Source organism: Camellia sinensis, chromosome 13 (assembly GCF_055761805.1).
Source record: "Camellia sinensis isolate YWXY chromosome 13, ASM5576180v1, whole genome shotgun sequence".
Taxonomy (NCBI): Eukaryota; Viridiplantae; Streptophyta; class Magnoliopsida; order Ericales; family Theaceae; genus Camellia; species Camellia sinensis.
Window position 1 is genome coordinate 22,135,549 of NC_138973.1, and position 20,006 is coordinate 22,155,554.

Genomic DNA, 20,006 nt, shown 5'->3' on the forward strand with positions numbered 1-20,006 from the left:
CATGTAGCTAGTGAATATGAGTTGAGCCAAAATGCCTAATCATATGCCTAGTGCGTTGGAATTGAAAAAAGTGAATCACACTAGGCATTTTAACTAACAAGTATTATATGCCTAGTGCATTGGAGATGCTCTTATGTGTAGAATCATTATTTGGAAACGCAACCAAAAGATATTAAAATAGGCTTTTCTCAAACGAGGGATCAGTCTATCCATCCGAATAAAAGCTGCGGAACACGCTAAACCCTCAGCAGCGCTTTGGCTTGCTGTGCTACATCATCGTCATCATATCCCCAAACTCCCCAGCCCAACCAGAGTAAACAATGGGGCGCTCACTTCTCTCTCACTTCCTCATTCTCTCCAATTCTCCCCCTCGCTTCACCTCGTCACCGTACTCTCTCTCTCTCTCTCTCTCTCTCTAACTATTCAGTGTAGTACAATCTTGACAATTTAGCAGTAAATTTTCAGAATTTCAAGCAGGTCTTGCGGTATAGATGTGAGTAGATTATTGAGAACACACATAGCAATTCGTCATCCTCGGCTTCCAACTGGGCACAGCGGTGTTGCAGATTCTCGATGCTGTTGCAGCCTCTCAGCTTCGGAACCCACTGCCCCTGAGGCTTCTTCAAGTTCTGTAAAGTATTTTTCCGTCACTGTTTGGGCTGGTTTGTATTGGAATTTTGTTTACATTGCAGTTAAAATCTGGATTTTAACTTTACGTTTTTCTCTCATCTTAATGATAAAAAATCAGAGCTTGATTCTCATTATGTGATGGTGCTTCTCAAACTATTTGTTTATTTTTTTGCGGGTATATTTGAAATTTAGCATGCTGATATTTAAATCTATAATGGGTTCTACATAAGTTGCTTGTGCTCCTATTATGACAAATTGTGGCTGTATTCAAAAAAAGTTACTATCTTGTATACACGTATATTTATTTTTTGTTCTTATAATTTGGAAAAAAATTTCTCTTTTTTTTCGAAATTATGTTTTTATGCCTTAAAACTTTTTCTAGCCTAACCAATTTTTTATTACATATTCGGCTCAATATTATATGAACAGTTCCAGATTGATCTAGCCTAACCGAATTATTGTTTGTTGTAATCAATTTCTTTATTTACTCAATTCTACATCAGCACACTTTAGTTTTAAGTTGATAGTGATAAGGCTAATTGGTCCAAAAAGAGAAAAAAAATATTGGCAATAATCAGCCATATGCTTATGCATAATATTGATTATGTTTCATATTGATGCTTCCCCATATTTCATAACACTACTGTATAGCTCTTTACTATATGCTATATTTTGTTTTTGAATTTTTGATAATCTTTTTTGAAATTTTTTCCCATTTACAGGAAGAGGATAGTGTCTGGAGTTCAGCCAACAGGATCTATACACCTCGGCAATTATCTTGGTGCCATAAAAAATTGGGTTTCGTTGCAGGTTGTGTTAATTTTAAATTATATAAGATGTGTGTATTTTGACCAAAATTTGATAATGGTATCTGTTGTTCTATGAATGTAATGGTGTTATATTATGTTGTTGTTTTCACTTTTATTTTCTGAAGTGTAACAGTTCAAGCACCATTCTTCTTTGCTGGATTAGTAATCTTTTGGTGAACTCTTCTTCTTTGCACAGTTACACAACATTACTGCTAATTCATGTATGATAATAAGGGAATGCATGTGTTACTTGGGTGATGGTTATCACCCATATCAATAGAAGTGAGAATGGGTGTGGGAATTGAAAGTTTTGTAACTTAGTCATAATAACCTTAGCTGAAGTGCCCTCAATTGACCCTTTTTTTCCCCTCTGTATTTGGTGTGGGTGGGGCAATATCAAGTCTCTCTCATATCAGTAGTTAATGGTGCTTGACATTACATACATAAAATTTTGTGTCCTTAAACATATTCAATCTGTTAGTTGGACTGGTTGGATTGTCAGCTAGACCACTAAATTTGTTTCAGCTTTAAACCCGTGTGTGTAGGGCAACCCAGTTTGAATTGTGGACTTATTATTTTTGGTTTTTTCTTACCTATGTTTAACATTTTACATCAAGATAGGCCCATTTAGCTGACGGTTAGACTAGTTTCTACATGTCCATTCCCATCCATATATGGGCTTTGGTCCAGTTTCTTTGACATGTGAAGATGACCCCAAGATATCTTCAATTTTGAACGCATTATAGTGTCTTTTCACCTTAGGATATATGGTTATGTAACACTCATGAATGGAGACTTAAAAAAGCCTATTTGGATTCGTCCTCATATTTTTTGTTTGCATGCATATCATGGACGGTCATAAATGGTTGGTTGGTTATACAGTGCAACTTTGCATTATTGCTTCAAATATATTTCGAAAGTGGCTGACTCATCTCTGCTTACTAAATAGCTGCTAAATTGCTCCTTTGGATTGATGATATACCATATTTATGTGCATAAGCATGGGAAATGTGAAATAGGGGATGCTTTTCTGTTCTAATCTGTAGGATTCAATCTGCCACACTTTGTTTGAAGGGAAACTTGCCAGTGGAGGCATCAGCTATTAGTGGCCTAATTGATTTTTCTGCTAACATATGTTCTAGTTTTTTACTCTGAAGTTATCTGGTCTTTCTTGTTCTGGTTTGCTCCTTGCAGAATGCTTATGATACTCTCTTCTTCATCGTTGACCTGCATGCGGTATGTTTAGTTGTACCCCCTACTTTTTTTAATTTCATGTAATATTTCAATTAATTTTTCTCTTGGTGAATGTGGTGGTGCTTCCTGAGTTAGTTTACGAGCAGCTGGTTTGCACTTGTAATACTTGAAAGTATCATCAGTTTGGTAGATAACATTTTGATATATAAGGCATCCTCCGGATAATTTAAATCGAAGCAATTATCAGTTTGGTAGCTATCTCGATGTCACAATACCATTATGTAGCTTAATATATTCAAATGCGATAACGTGGCTAGGCTGCCATGCGATATTTGCAACTAAACTATAGAAGAATTTTCACAGGCTTTTGAACTTTGAGCATAGACTTGTAGGCTTATAATTAAATTAGCCAAGAGGATATGTTATGCTATTCATTTACCTGGACATTGTGAAACGTTACCTAAAGATGAAATCCAACTGTGAATCTGCCCTCAAATTATGTAATTGTCATAATATTTAATCATATTAGCATTGAAGAATCCTTCACCAAGTGAACAGGCTTTGTAACAAAATCTGAATTAAGGCACCGTATGACATGTATTAAAGAACATTAGGAGCATTATCACAATTTTGAATCTATTGTAAAAATTAATGTATTATTGATTGATTTATGTTGATTTAGATTACAATGATTCATGATTCCTATATATAGAAGAGGGTGAGTGTGTAGTAGGTAAGGAGTAGGTGAAGTGGAGGTGGTAGTGGTGTAGTGGGTTAGGTTTAGTGGAGTAGGTGAGGTGGTAGTGGTGTAGTGGGTTAGGTTTAGTGGAGTAGGTTTAAGTGGGTGAAGTAGGTGGAGAGTAGGTGGATTTTAACAGCCCCCCGCAAACTCAAGGGGGATAGGAACTAACCAACTTGAGTTTGGAGAGAGTAACAAAACAAGAAAATACATAAAAATAAAAGAGGATAAGAGACACTGTATGGTCGTGTCAGACCATTGGTGAAGACACTGGATGGTGGTGACATAACGTTGTAGAGGACACTGTATGGGGGTGTCATAACCATGTAGAGGACACTGTATGGTGGTGTCATAACGGTGTAGAGGACACTGGATGGCGGTGTCAGACCGATGTAGAAGACAGTTTATGGGGTCATGTCGGACCGTTGTAGAAGACAGTTTACGGGGTCATGTCGGACCGTTGTAGCAGATAATGTTGTGACAGTTTACGGAGTCTTGCTGGACCCTTGTAGAAACTAACCGGAATCAATGTCGGGACAGTTTACAGAGCCTTGTCGGACCCATGAAGTAGCTAACCGGAATCAATGTCGGGACAGTTTACAGAGTCTTGTCGGACCCATGAAGGAGCTAACCGGAATCAATGTCGGGACAGTTTACAGAGTCTTGTCGGACCCTTAAAAAGTCGCACCCTCAAAAGGTGTGCCCAATCTGTCAAAAGGCGTGCCATCAAAAAGGCGTGCCCAATCCATAAAAAGGCGTGCCATCAAAAGGCGCGCCCACTTCATCAAAAGACGTGCCCGACAGAAAGCGTCGAGCCATCAAAAGGGGCGCCTGACACGCGGCGATGCACGTGATTGACAAAGCGCGTGTCGGCCTCGTCGTCTCTGTCTTTATAAACCAAAGCGAAGTCCGAGGCTTGGAAGCATAACAAACCAGTTGAAACCTCTTCGTTCTCTGTAACATTCTGTAACCAACCCTTCTCTGAAACACTCAGCAACCCAAAAACATGGCTTCTTCTTCCCGTTCAGCTACCCAGAACATAGCCTCTTCTTCCCGTGGTCTGCTCACTCTCTTTCCCGACCTCAACGAGTCAACAAGAGAGATAACTGGTGCGGTGGCCTGTGAACCTCAACCAAACACCTCTGGTTTTGCTCCGTTGAACTTTCCGATGCGGTCGGTGGAGCAAAAAATGGCAGGGCAAACGGATATTGAAGCTAATCAGTATACATTGAAGTCCTGTGTTGAAACTATGACTGCGGTCACAAACTTGTCGCACCGGCTGCAGAGTAGAACAAATGAGGTGCAGCAGTTAAACGCCCAACTGGCTCTGCTCCAACGCATGTATAAGGATGCGCGAGCAGAGATAAGTGTGCTAAAGGCGGAAAATAAGGAGCTGAAGCGGAAGGCCACCGTTATGTTCCGATTTGGAGGTCCGCCATATGCTGTAGTGGAGGAGCAGGGTGGAGGCAACTTGCTTGGTGGTCTAGGAAGCACGGAGGCAACACCGTCAAGGGCCGTCCAGGACGGAGGCAAGAAAAAGAGACCAGCGGCAGAGTAGAGAAGAAAAAAAAATCCCGCCGGTGAATGTGGTTGTTTTGTTTGTTTGGTTTTTTTTTTTTTTTTTTTTTTTTTTGTGTGTGTGTGTGTGTGTGTAAAAGTGTGATCGGGGTTGTTCCCTGAGATAAATAAAATATGATTGGTTGTGCAAATTTGTAAATGGTTTGCAATGGTGTTTGTTTTTTTTTTTTTTTTTTTTTTTTAATAATAATAATAATAATAATAATAATAATAATAATAAAAAATAGGTATCATGGAGTGGGCGGTGATAAAAATATGATTTAGAAAAAAAGAGGAAGGTGGTGGAATGATGGGTCAAAAAGTAGAATAAAAGAGAAAAAAAAAAAGGTGCACATGAGTTGGTATGTCAAAAAGTAGAATAAAAACAAAAGTGCACATGGGTTGGAAAGTAACATGACCTCGTCAATTATTTGTCCATAACCAGTTCCTTTCTCCTTAAACCAGTATGGGATTTTTCTCTTGGTAAATATGATGTTATCATCGGGGAGACCCGGAAAAGCAAATGTCTCTGTAACATAGAACAAGAACCTGGGAATGTTGAGGCGAGCACCAAGGTCGGCAGTCCAGGGATGGAACATGTCGCTGACGATGCAATCAGGGCGGCGTCGTTTGAAATGATCGCCGATGACCTGCGATTTTGGACGCCGATCACGAGGTTGAGATTTTCCGGCGAGGAAAAGAAGCAGAAACTTCCGAGATCGCAGGATTCGCCTCTGATGGTGACGACGTAGGCGAATCGGACGGCGATGATGAGAACACTGAAGACAAAGAGTCGAACCAGAATGTTCCTCAGTAAGCTTGGCTTAGACTCCATAGCTCTCTGTATATACTAAATCTAGAGAGAGGGAGAGAGAGCCGTGGGTCTCCTTGTTTTGATGCCAGGAGAGTGTAAAAGAAATTGAGAGAGAGATGTGGAATTTGTGGCAGCGGAGTGAAGGAATGTGTGGAGGTCCGGCGGGCGGCCAAGGCGAGGCTGCCGCCCGCCGGTGAAGCAGAATTACTAGCTTCTTAACCTTGCTCTGATACCATGTAAAAATTAATGTATTATTGATTGATTTATGTTGATTTAGATTACAATGATTCATGATTCCTATATATAGAAGAGGGTGAGTGTGTAGTAGGTAAGGAGTAGGTGAAGTGGAGGTGGTAGTGGTGTAGTGGGTTAGGTTTAGTGGAGTAGGTTTAAGTGGGTGAAGTAGGTGGAGAGTAGGTGGATTTTAACATCTATGTCTGCATTTTTCTGCATTGATCTATTATTTGTTTCAGTCCTTGCACCTGTGTTTTATTGAGGAACCTTTCTATTAAAAGCTTTTGTGATATACATAAAAAAGTTGATAGTTATTTAAAGATCCATAAAAAAGTGGATGGTATGCCGTGGGAAGAGGTGGTTTTGGAGCATGTTTGACTTGTGAACTGAAGTATTTTTATTCTATTTTGTTTTTAATAATTTTTTCTTTTTGAATAAGAAGAAAATTGATTTGAGAAAATGTGATTTTTGTTGCACATGGGATTGTGATGCTTTTATTGGTGGACCTTTCATGTTTTTGTAAATTCCTTCCAAGCACCCTTTGTTTTTCCACTCGCAGATTACTCTACCATATGATGCAAAAGAATTATCTAGAGTAACAAAAGAAACGGCAGCTATTTATATGGCGTGTGGTGTTGACACCTCCAAGGTCTGGTTCACTTATTTGTCCTCTATTATGTTGTTACAGATTCTGAAAATAATGCTTGTTCATTTAATTCCCAAATGTGAATGGTTGACTTATTATTAACTTGTCTTAATCTGCACAGGCTTCTATCTTTGTACAGTCTCATGTTCGTGCTCATGTAGAATTGATGTGGTTACTGAGTTCTGCCACCCCAATTGGTTGGCTGAACAGAATGATTCAGTTTAAAGAAAAATCCCGCAAGGCGGTGCGTCTTTGCTGTATGCAGCTTTATCTTAACATTGTCTTATGTTAATTTTTGTTATATTACTTTCTTAAGAAATTCAATGGCCTCTTACGTGCAATTCCAAAACATGCAAGAGGGTCAAACTCGTCTCTTCCTTGGGCTAAGTCTTTGTTTCTTGAATGCTTTAATCAAGTTACTTCTGCAAGATCTGAATGATGCTTCTTTTCTGTTGTGAAATGTAATAAATTTATACTGAATTTTGGAGATGAAAAAAAGACTAATTTGCTCCGGGTTTTAATTGAAAGTGATTTTTGTAGCTCCTGTAGGAATTCATTTCATATGGCAATGCAACAGATTTTCAATATCAGAAATACACATTTTATTTCACTGTTTTAGAACCTCTGGTTTATACACACACATTCCTATTTTCTAATATTCTTTTGATGTTTAGACATCTGAAGATCAGCTAGAAATAACATGGTTGGAGTTTTGTAGTCAAATGTCTGGTGAACATCATACAAAAAGATTAGGTACAACGGATTAAGCATAAGGTACAAACCCCAGAACAATGTTTAGAGATTTCCTCCCTTTTTATCTTCTCAACCAAACAAAGAAAATAATTATAATTTCTTTCCTTTCTTTTCTTTTTTTTTTTTTTTCTTCTTCTTTTCTTTCTCTTCTTTTCTCCCTCTTTTTTTTCCCTGACCTACCAAACATAGCGAAAAATATACAACCTTACATACGAATGTTTGAGAATAGCAGTTCTCAGTATCAGAGTCTGCATTTTGTCTCTTTCACTATAGATGTCTCTTGCATATTGTTACTTTTTTCCTAGTGCCTTTACAGTTTACACAATGTTATATCTTTTAATTTCTTCAAATAAACTTTTGCTCTTTTATTTTGGTTTGTAGGGGGATGAAAATATTGGGGTTGGTCTATTGACTTATCCTGTCCTGATGGCCGCTGATATTCTTTTGTATCAGGTGGTTGTTTTATTTATTTATGCAGCATTAATTTGGTAGGACATACTTAAATTTCATGCCTTTATAAATGATGTCGTTTTGTACTCTTCTATTTCATTCGTAGACTTGCCAAAACAGATTAGTCATCCATTTTTGGATTACTTTATGGTTGTATTTGTTTAAGATTTAATTGAAATCTTTCGCTCTTGTAATTGTGACTAATTGATTTCACATGTTGATGACCATTACCTTGAACATGCATCATTCTTATATATTGCAGCATTTCTCTGCAGTCTGACTTCGTTCCAGTTGGTGAGGATCAGAAACAACATCTAGAGTTGACTAGAGAGCTGGCTGAGCGGGTTAATTATTCATATGGAGGAAGGAAGTGGAAGAAATTGGGAGGGTGAGAAGCATATTAGTTAGGATGGTCATTAAAATACTTTTTGGCTTGTTAATTATGCATCTCTGATTGGGAGCGGCTAAAAAGTCACATTTTTCCAAACTTTTTGTCTTTAGTGAATTTTTTTTTTAAAAAACTTTTCAGGTCCCCAGAAAAATTTTAAAATTATTATTATTTTTTGAAAAAATCCAAAAAAGTTCTCTAAAGAACCAAAAAAGCCAAAAAATGGACCTTTTTTTTTTGTTGTCATCAGTGGATTTTTTTTCAATTTTTTTTAATTGCTTTTCAGGCCCATCTAGTCTAGTTGAGCCTAAAAGTGTAAAGCTTTTTGAAAATTAAAAAAAAAGATCAATACAGATGAAAGAAAACAATTGCCAAACCCTTAACCGTTATTTTTTGGTAATAGTTAGTATTCTTATAATTATTGTTATTATTTGGTAATTTTGAATTAGAGAGTTCATTGTTTATTTCATTTTGTTAACAGGCGAGGTGGTGCAATTTTTAAGGTGGAATCTGTTCTTTGATTCGTGGTTGATACGCTTCACTTCAGCTAATTAAATATCATAACTAGTTAAGTCAATTTGACCTAAATTAGTTTGCTGATGTAGATTCCTGAGGCCCTCATTCCACCTGCTGGAGCCCGAGTGATGTCGCTCACTGACGGTCTTTCAAAGGTTTAAATTTACTTTTTGTAATTTTCTGTTTAATGTTAGCATAAACTTGTTTTTCCACCATTGTAGAACTCATATAATTCCAAAAAAGGATTAATTTTAAGGTTGTATAACATTGACATATATCTTGGTTTTTCACCACTTGTTTTGTCTGTTACTTGACCTCATATTTTGGCTATGTCATGTCACTATTTGCCTAGAGATTGGCAGTAGTTTGAGTTGAGGAGCCAGAGTTTTGACTATAAGAATAAGTGGTGTTCATGAAATCTTTCCTGTATGTAAAAAATGCAATGTATAAAAAGAAATAGAGAAATGTATTATTGATTGATGTATTGTGTTGTTGTGTATTACAAATGGTGAGTGGCTCATTATATAGGAGAGGGTGAGTGTAGTAGGTGAGGAGTAGGTGAGGAGTAGGTGGTGGTAGGTGATGGTAAATTGGTGGTCGGTGATGGTAAATTCTAACAGCCCCCCGCAAACTCAAGGAGGATAGAAACTAACCAACTTGAGTTTGAAAAGAGGAACAAAACAAGAAAATACATAAAAATAAAAAAGGATAGGAGACACTGTATGGTCGTGTCAGACCATTGGTGAAGACACTGAATGGTGGTGTCATAACGTTGTAGAGGACACTGTATGGGGGTGTCATAACGTTGTAGAGGAAACTGTATGGTGGTGTCATAACGGTGTAGAGGACACTGGATGGCGGTGTCAGACCGATGTAGAAGACAGTTTATGGGGTCATGTCGGACCGTTGTAGAAACTAACCGGAATCAATGTCGGGACAGTTTACAGAGTCTTGTCGGACCCTTGTAGAAACTAACCGGAATCTATGTCGGGACAGTTTACAGAGTCTTGTCGGACCCTTGTAGAAACTAACCGGAATCTATGTCGGGACAGTTTACAGAGTCTTGTCGGACCCTTAAAAAGTCGCACCCTCAAAAGGTGTGCCCAATCTTTCAAAAGGCGTGCCATCAAAAGGCGTGCCCAATCCATAAAAAGGCGTGCCATCAAAAGGCGTGCTCAATCCATAAAAAGGCGTGCCATCAAAAGGCGTGCCAAGTTGTCGGGCGTCAAGAGGCGCGCGATGCGCGTGGCTGCCTCGGCTATATAACCAAGACTGAACCTGAGGCTGAGGCAGAGGCTGAGACAAAAAACCTGCGAATTGCTCTGAAAAACTCTTCGTTGTGCTGAGAGAGATACACTGGTAACACTCTGTAAACACTCTGTAACCAACCCATCTCTGAAACACTCAGCAACCATAACATGGCCTCTTCTTCCCGTCCAGCTACCCAGAACATGGCCTCCTCTTCCCGTGGTCTGCTTACGCTCTTTCCAGAACTGAACGAGTCCACAAGAGAAATAACTGGTGCGGTGGCCAGTGAACCCCAACTAAACACTTCTGGGTTTGCTCCTTTGAACTTTCCGATGCGGTCGGTGGAGCAAAAAATGGCGGTGCAAACTGATATTGAGGCCAATCAGTATACTCTGAAGTCATGTGTGGAAACCATGACTGCGGTTACAAATTTGTCGAACCGGCTGCAGAGTAGGGCAAATGAGGTGCAGCAGTTAAACTCCCAGCTGGCTCTGCTCCAACGCATGTATAAGGATGCGCGAGCAGAGATAAGTGTGCTAAAGGCGGAAAATAAGGAGCTGAAGCGGAAGGCCACCGTGATGTTCCGATTTGGAGGTCCGCCATATGCTGCAGTAGAGGAGTATGGTGGAGTGATCGTGCCCAGTGGAGTGGGAAACACGGAGGCAACACCGTCAAGGACCGCGCAGGACGGAGGCAAGAAGAAGAGACCGGCAGCAGAGTAGAGAAGAAAAATCCCGCCTGTGGATGTGTTTGGTTGTATTTTTGGTTTTTGTTTTGTTTTGTTTTGTTGTTGTTGTTGTTTTTTTTTTTTTTTTTTTTTTTTTTGTGTGTGTGTTTTGTTTTGTTTTTTTTTTTTGTTTGTGTTGTTTTGTTTTGTTTTTTTTTTGTTTTGTTTGGTGTAAAAATGTGATCGGGGTTGATCCCTGAGATGAATAAAAGATGGGTGGTTGTGCAAATTGGTAAACGGGGTTGGGGTTTTGTTTGTTTGGTGGTCTTTTTTTTTTTTTTTTTTGTTGTTGTTGTTGTTGTTGTTGTTTTTTTTTTTTTTTTTTTTTTTAAAGAATATAATAAAAAGAGATATATATATATATATATAAAATAAAGAAAGTTGGGCGGTGGAAAATGTGATGATGGTGTTGGGTGGTGGAGAAAAGTGAGAATAGAAAAGTTTATATAAAATTGGGGTAGTGTTTTATAATAATGAAAATAAAGGTGAGATAGTGGATGTCGTGCATGTATGTGTGGTGGAAAAGTGAGGCATTCATCTTATTAAAATATAGAAAGTGGGAGTGTGTGGCAGAATAGTGGAGCAGTGTAGTGTGGGTATTGTTTATTTTAGTGTATTTGTTTATGTGTCAAAGCTGCCGAGAGAGTTTGTTTGTTTTTTTTTTTTTTTTTTTTTTTGGAAAGGGAAATATCGTGGGGCATGGGAAAGTGAAAGAAAAATAAAAAGAAATGAAAGAAATAATAAGAAGATGTGAGTGCGTAGGGAGTGGTGTTGTGTAAAGGGAAAAAGCTGGGGCATGTGGGTGGATTATTAGAGAGAGAGAAAGAGCTTGGTGCTTGTCGAATTTGGGGAGGATGAAGCACAGAAGCACCTCAGTTTAGCGGAAGTCAAGCCAATTGTTGCTCTGAATTTGCCGGAAATGGAGTTCATCAAATGGAGGTCTGTGGGTAGTGGTTGCATTCTTCAGTAACTTCGGTAGTTGCATTCTTTTGTCTCCTCTGTTGTTGCTAATGCTGCACCGGTCCCTGCAGAAGAGGCTCCAGAGGTGATGACAGATGCAGCTGAAGCAACGGATGCTGTCCCGGCAACGGAACCAGTGTCTGAAGAAAAGACACCAAGTGAAGTTGCAGTTGAGAAGAGTGAGGATTAGAGGATATATTGTCTATGAAGACAGCTGCTGGCTATAGCAAGGGTCTGACCCTTCTTCTCTTGGGTCAGAGGAACGAAGAAAAAAAAAAAAAAACCCAGTTGCGAAAGTGACCTTGGAAGTGTGGCAGGTGAGAGAGGGGTCCGAAGACGCTGCGGAGAGTGGAAGGTATGTGTAGAAAATTCCAGCGGGCAGCAAAGGCAAAGTTGCCGGCCGGCTGCCCGCCGGTGACAAAGAAATACAGGCTTAAATCTTATGCTCTGATACCATGTAAAAAATGCAATGTATAAAAAGAAATAGAGAAATGTATTATTGATTGATGTATTGTGTTGTTGTGTATTACAAATGGTGAGTGGCTCATTATATAGGAGAGGGTGAGTGTAGTAGGTGAGGAGTAGGTGGTGGTAGGTGATGGTAAATTGGTGGTCGGTGATGGTAAATTCTAACACTGTATTCTCATGACTGATTAAAAAATCAGGAAAATACAAACATGTGAGGACAAGATGTCCTCCACGAAAATGAAGACAATTCTTTTCTCCTCAGTTGCATGAAACAATCAATTCACAGTACCTTCTTTTCTCCTCTTGTGATGGGGCTTTAAATTTGGACTGAGAGGCTAGAAGGAATGTATTAGAAGAATATCTATTTCCTTGGGGAGAATAGTTTCTTCTCCAATAAGAAAATGTCTACTTTCTTGCTGTGTGCCAACTCCACTGGTGTATGCTTTTAGGTGATGTCTGAATATATTGTTGCACCAGACTTTTTTATTTTTATATCAATTTACACACTTTTTGTTTTGTTTTGTTTGTTTGTAGATGTCCAAGTCTGCACCTTCTGATCAGTCTCGAATTAATTTGCTTGATCCAAAAGATGTGAGTTGTATACGTATTGCCTTAATTTGCCTCTTCTCGTTGACTATTCTTCATAACTTATATTTTGTAGGATGATCGTTTTGTGCATCTATTCCATTAATCTGTACTCATTTTAACTAAATTCTTCTCACCTAGGAAACCAAGTTCTGGTTCCTGTCCAATTTGGTGTTGTCTACCATAATGTTTTCTTGATACATGACGTAAGTTTGTTTCTGTTCTGTAGGTAATAGCAAACAAGATAAAACGTTGCAAGACTGACTCATTTCCAGGGTTAGTACTTGCATTTTTTTTTCCTGATTTTGCTGAGCATTTATTTCTATGTTGTTATTCTGCATGCTAATTATCCTGCCCAGAATTTTTTTCTTTTTCTATTTGTCTACTCATTTCTTGCAAAATTACTTATTTCCATGAAGTGTGATAAGCCCCTTTCTCTTTCATCTGTAAATTATGCAGCCTGGAATTTGACAACCCTGACAGACCTGAATCCAACAACCTTCTTTCAATATATCAGGTCGTTACAGGCAGGACAAAACAGGTATTGGAGTTCACATCTATTATTTCATTAATAGCATCCGTACTTTAATTCTATTCTTGATGTTGCATCTATCCATATGTATAAATTGATTTGAAATTTTATTTGTTGGAATCTGGTGATTGTTTGAATGTGATGATCATTTCTACTTACAGTTTGGTTGGAACAGGATATTTAATTAACCTTATGTTATTTGAGCCAATTGTTAAATGAAGTAGCTACTAATGTAGCAATTCATGGAACATGATGTGATACTGTTCTCTTTTGGGACAGATATAAGCAATCTTTTTTTAAACCCCACATTGTTGCTCGTCGGATTCCAATCTGGATCAACTCATTGACATCTCTGTTAACATTAAACAAATGTGGCATTGATTAAAGGAGTAAGTCGTTTTTAAACGAATAAATTCACAAAGCCTAGTGGGTCCTGTCTTTTGGTTTGATTGTGCCGGTATGATTACAAAACTGAAGCTTGGTTCGTTGGGCAGGGGAAATATATAGATTTTGTTTATGCAATTGTGAACAGTAATTGCTTGATGTGACAAATTTTGTGTGGTTACGAGTGTGGAATATAATGAATGGATGTGTCAGAGAAACTTGTAATTGCTTTAATTGATAAGAAAATCTCCATGAAAATAGGCTTCTGCTGTCCATAAATATTTACGTCTGTCATGATTAAGTGTCATATCATCTTATTAGTGATATAGTCTCATGCTTGAATTCAATATATGGACCAGAAACGGTAGGGCATACAATTTTAATTAGAAATGAATTACTCATTATTCTAAAATTTTTGGTAATGTGTTTAGATTAGAATTCCTATCTGATCGCCTTTTCATTGAGGGCACTATGATATCAAATTATGACAACTTATTAGTAGTTATTATCCTCCTCTTAGCTTTTAACGTGCTTCAAGTGTGTACTGGACATTTTTCTATTACAGGAAGTTGCACAAGAATGCCAAGATATGAACTGGGGCACATTCAAGAACCTTCTTACGGATGCTTTGATTGATCATCTAGATCCCATCCAGGTTTTTCCTCCTAAATGTGATGCCTTCATGATTAGTTGTATACAATTGCTCATATACTATGTGGTTTTGAAGCATTTGAGGTGCATTCTTGTGCTGTGGCTGAGAGTCGGTTGTTTATAAACTTTTGGCTTGCCCAGAAGTTTTGGGCATTTATGGTTTGCTAAAGTAAATACACATGCCAAAATTGAGTCGAAAGTTCCAATTTCAGTACCATTCTTGTCTCTTATGGTTTGAGCTAGAAGGTGGTTTATTCACCCAAAAAAAAGCTAGAAGGTGGTGAATTTCAATAGCTCTCATGTGTAAGCTAATAGGTAAATAGGATTATTTTTGTGCAATAAACACGCTGACAAAGGTCCATGGATTTGTACGACTATCCATGGATTAGTACTCCATTCCAAAATGAGGGTATTACTTCCATTATTCCCTGCTCCACAATAGATGTTCACAATGAAAAAGTATAGGGTGCTTCTAAATACACACCCAAATACCCAATTTTGTTCTCCACACCACCAAATAAGGTTTTTTTTTTATGCAATGACAGAATCTATAAAAATTATTCAACCCCTAATCGAAATTTCTATTAAGGACAAAAATTACTTAAAAATAAAAGCAAAATTTCTTTGCTTATCCACTCAATCTCAAAGAAGTGAAGTCCCATTACATTTGTTCTACTAATGGACAAGCAAATTGTCATTTGGGAGCAATTCCAGCAGCAGAAAGGTGCATGCTTTAATGATTTTAAGAACAAATTTTTTTTTTTTGCTGGGTTTGAGTTTTGTTCGGCTAATCAGGCCGGAACATTATGTACATGTTCAGACTAACGGGCCAAACATTTTTGTTTGTTCTGCTAAATGTAGCCAAAGAGATCAATAATGTTTGACAATATGTGGCAGAACATTATTGATTTGATCAGCTCTTAGTAGTAGGAAACTTTCTCTTGGGTGACTTTTCTTATTTGGAAACTTGATTACACTCCTCTAAGTAAGAAACTCTCTCCAACAGAGATTGAACTTCTCAAACATACAAATCTCAAAGAAACAAAAGAAAAACAACCATACTTATTCTAATACTTTCTATTTACATAATATTTATATATACTTAACAAAGACAATTTGTGGTTGACGTCAATATCTAATATTTATTTATACTTTAATACATATATTACAACTAAGCAGAGAAAAATAGTTGTTAGAGTATAGTTGTATATTTAATGTATGAAATAAAATGTATTCCTGTAAGCATTTCCAACCTTAGAAACTAAAATATGCCCTCGCACCCCTGCCCTTGTTTTGGGGCTGTTTGGGAACTTAGGTTTGTGGCTTTTTTGGCTAAAATAGCCAATAAAGACAAAATAAGCTAAAATAGTCAATAAGGCAAAATCTCACATCCAAATCATAATCATTTTACTTTTTTTCTCACAATTATCAAATCAACTACCAAAAAAAAGCCAACTATCATCCCAAAAACAACTTTTTTAGCCAAGCTAAAACAGCCAAAAAGCCAATTAAAATAAGCCAAATTCCCAGTAACTAAGGTTTGACTACAGTTGGCCAAACATTAGTGGACTCTTGAAGTTGGGAAAATACATAACAAAGAAAGGAAAGAACATAGCAATTTTATTTCTTAAATAACATTAAATAAACAATTTTTTAAAAATGATAATAGAAATTCTTAAATTATAGGCATTGAAGCAATAGTAGGGATTAATATTTATCAAAATAAAAATAAAAATAAAAAGTAGGGATTTATTTGTCGATTGATGTGTCGCTTTTTGAGACTCACTATCATCGTCTTCTTCTTTGGCTAGTAGCCGGGAACTTGGATAGATCATCCTCTTCCTCTTGCTTTTTTCTCTATTAACTTTTGGACTCTCAATTGGAGTGCATCAAGAGCAATTTCCATGTTTTTGAGCTTGAGTTTAAAGATCGTTGACAGTTTGACTAAGCACTTATAAAGACTCGTGAATTGGAGTGAGCTGAGATTCAATATACGTAGCAATTGTATCAATTGGTGGAGTCATATGTTGTATGGTTGATATTTAATGTGAGTGAATAACACAAGTGTAGGGAATTTATAGGCGCAACCAACGTTAAACATATCTGGAATGTGAAAAGACACATCACTTCATACGTCAGATTTGTCTATTCTTAAATTATATATATATATAAATATGTCCCAACTCAATATTATCCAGGAATACTAATTAAGTTGGCATAAGTTGGCTACTTGTATCTTTGAACCACAATGTGAATAAAGACTCACAGATTCAAAAAATAATTGACTGAACAATCTACATATGTTCAACCTTAATTAGCCGACATTATTGGAATGTTCGGACTTGGTTGGCCGAACAATTGGCCAAGATCTACCAAACAACCTAGTTTTATTCGACAAACTAGGTCGGCGAACCAATGTCAGTGTCAAATAGAGCTTCATCTTCCTATTTCCAACTGATATAGCTTTGCCTCAAACCACTTCCAAATAACTCCAGATCATATAAAACCACTCTTAAATGTTTGATGATGGGCATCATCGTGAGGGATCATGAGGGTTGTGTAGAGAAAAAAAAAAAAGGAAAAAGAAAAAAAGGAAGAGATTTTTAAATCTTTATGGTGGACGTAAAGAGACGGTAGATATGGAGAGAAAAATTGGGTGTGTTTAGAAGCACCCAAAAGTCAAAGCAATTATTCTTTTACTTTTCCTATTTTGGCTCTTATAACAAAATATTTTACAAATACTATACATGCAAAGCAATCATTTTTTTAGCTTTGTTAAGGACAATTTTGGATTAGTAATGCCAAAACATGACATTCATTTTTGGATGGAGGGGGTACTATGATGTGAATGCACCCAAAAAGCTACATTTATTATTTACTTTCCAATGAATTAGTCTGAGTTCCACTCAATTTTTGAAATGATAATAATGGAGGCCAAGTTAATTTTGGTTACAGCATGCAATCTTAGTCTGAGTTGAACTATGATCTGACGACTGATTGGTGAAATTTGACAGGGTCTTTCGCACTCCTGGCATGTGTAAATTTTTGTGGAACTTCACATTGTTGCTTATTTTTTATTGAACTCATTGTTTCACATTAGAAGTCGAAAGTGAGGAGACAAATTGCATTTTCACCATATTTGTTAAACTTCAAGTAGTCATGTTTGTCCAGTTGTAATTAATTTTGCATCTACTTGTGTATAGTATTTGATTGTTATACATGTAAAGCAATGGTTATACTTTTGCAGTTGGGTGTCAGTATACTTTATGATCATCACTATCTTCATGCATATAAGGATTGAGCTTCTTATTTAATGTACTAGTACTGCTTTAAAATATAAAATTATAGTCATTCAGGTTTTTGACATTTTCGAGCTAGATTCTGAGAAATGGAGCAAGCTCAATGAACTTGCATGAGCTTAGCTTGTCTTTGCTCATCCTTCTTTGCTAGTTGGTTCTGATTTTCACTTGGATATTTATTAATGGTGTCCCCATCATCAATTCTGGCTTCATACTTTTTTGCAGCTTCGATACGAGGAAATTATATCTGATGCAGGTTATTTGGATAGAGTTTTGGCAGAGGGTGCCAGGAAAGCTGCAGGTATAGCAGACGTTACTGTCAATAATGTCTACCAGGCAATGGGATTCTTGAGGAGATGAGTAGAATTTATGCTGCAGGAAGAGCTTATGTGAAAAGTCACTGAGAGAGCGACCCAAAAGTTTACTTTTAGATGATTTATTGTTCCCCACAAGTTTCCAGATTATACCCATGAGCACATTATTGATGATGAGGGAAAAGATGCAAATTATTGGAGAGGCCCACATTCTGTGATGCGGTTACGCTGACACATCGCTTTCCAGATAGGTCTATTCTTATATTCATTAATTTTTTACTGGTTTTGGTGGATTGAAATTTCACTATATAATCTAATATATACTCATTTTGTTTTTTGTTTGTTTGATTGAGTGCTACCTAGTATTAGAAAACACTTTTTTTCTTTTTTTTGTTTCAATTGATGAGAATGTTTTTGTGGCTGCAAATATAAATCTTCTTGGCTTGTCGCCCAAATGATTATTTCTTATGGTTGGTGATTGCCGTTTTGTCAGTATAGTTGCACTATTATTGTATGGAATACGCACTATATTTTGCATGAAACAGATCTAGTTGTTGTGTAGTGTTTTGCTCCTTGCAGTATGTTTAACAATGTTCAGATTAAAAGGTTTTCCTCAAGTAATTGTTAACAATACATTGCAAGTGTTTGTAGTTCATAGATTGATCTCCTTCAAATTTTCTGATCTGGATGAAGAATTTCTTTCACTAGTTGAACTTTTAGTCTCCGTTTGGATGGATGGATGTATTTCAAATAAAAATATAGGATATTAAGATATTATAGGTAAATTGAAAAATTAAAGGGGAAAACAAATTAGAGAGAGACGAGAAGTATTTTATTTTATTAGGATTCTTGCATAACTAAAACCCTTAGTATGAAAGATTTCAGATAGCTACTTTTACATTATTATTTCAAATCCATCATAACAAAACTCTTAAATTCAATCTTGAAATTCATAAATGACCTATCAAATTTAAATTTGAGCTATTCGGATGGTTCCAAAATCATTTACTATCAAATCCATAAATCAAAACACAACCTTAGAGAGTTCCAACATCACTTTATTTAGTTAAATAGGCATACCCTGTGTACAAACATGTTTTTGCTCTGCCTGGTCATTAATATGCCAACACTTCATGTCTCGTATGAAGATTTGATGAAGGCATTCATAATGATCATATACCATGTGCTCTGCTAGATGTAGATATACAAATATACGATGTTTTGGTGCGAAACATCTTAAATTTTGCTCTATCTCCAAACCCTCTTTTATCTTTTTGAAATGTATGTCATAAAAAGAACCTCATAGTATGCAGAAAAACTCTTGAAATTGGATTTAATATTACTAGGGTTTATCATGTCCACGGTGGGTGGCTTATCAGTATAGGAGAAAGTGATGGAAAAGAAAGAATATCCATTTCTCCAATGAAAGGAAAAAGCACTTACAATCATATTCTGATCCCATCCCATATCACCCACCCACCCACAGCTTTTGTTTCTTTTACAAAGGAGGTAAGTGACCACCCATTTGTGAAAACCACAGCAGAGACACAACAAGATGTCAATGGCACTCTGAAACCTCTCTCTCTCTCTTGTGGGTGGCAATGGAATAAAGGGAGCATCTTGCCTGACCTCTTCTCTATTTTAACATTTTGCTGGAATTTCTGAGAGATGGACAGAGAGACCTGACAAGGACCACTGTGTCTGCTAATCCGAAGGTAATGCACTCATTTCAATCATGATTGAGATTGGCTTAGGTCATGATTTCTGTTTCTCTGTTTCATTTGGCTTATCTTCTATTTATTCTCCACTGGTACTCACTGAAATGAGCACAATTTTGGAAGCATGACATGTTTATTTGTGTTTGCAATGGACCATGAGAGAGACTGGCATGCTTTTAATAGGGTTCATTTGCTATTTTACTCAATTGATGGGTTATGGACAGTCATTGCTTAATCATTTTGATCTGCTGCAAAGGTGGCTAATTTGTGTTGTTGGATTGGTTAATGCCCCTGGACAAAACTCGAACAGGATATACCCTTGATGCTTGGACAGGTTGTTGATTTGTTAAAATTTTTGGGAAAACTGCATTTAAATAGAAAACATTAAAA

At 37.0% G+C, this 20,006-nt stretch overlaps 1 protein-coding gene across 2 annotated transcripts; it reads left to right on the forward strand.

Annotated features, from left to right (window-relative positions):
* The first annotated feature begins 151 nt into the window (after window positions 1–151).
* On the forward strand, window positions 152–18,353 carry OVA4 (Nucleotidylyl transferase superfamily protein). Of its 2 annotated transcripts, none has more exons than XM_028222897.2 (15): window positions 152–388; window positions 466–636; window positions 1,353–1,440; window positions 2,634–2,675; window positions 6,537–6,626; window positions 6,745–6,867; window positions 7,758–7,829; window positions 8,102–8,214; window positions 8,696–8,717; window positions 8,820–8,885; window positions 12,668–12,724; window positions 12,948–12,994; window positions 13,178–13,259; window positions 14,200–14,289; window positions 17,810–18,353. In XM_028222897.2, the coding sequence occupies exons 1-15, from the start codon at window positions 321–323 to the stop codon at window positions 17,942–17,944; spliced, it is 1,266 nt and encodes a 421-aa protein (XP_028078698.1). In that variant the 5' UTR covers window positions 152–320; the 3' UTR covers window positions 17,945–18,353. The 2 variants fall into 2 exon arrangements, with proteins under 2 accessions (XP_028078698.1, XP_028078699.1); XM_028222898.2 differs by having other exon boundaries at window positions 197–388; window positions 478–636.
* The last annotated feature ends 1,653 nt before the right edge of the window (window positions 18,354–20,006 follow it).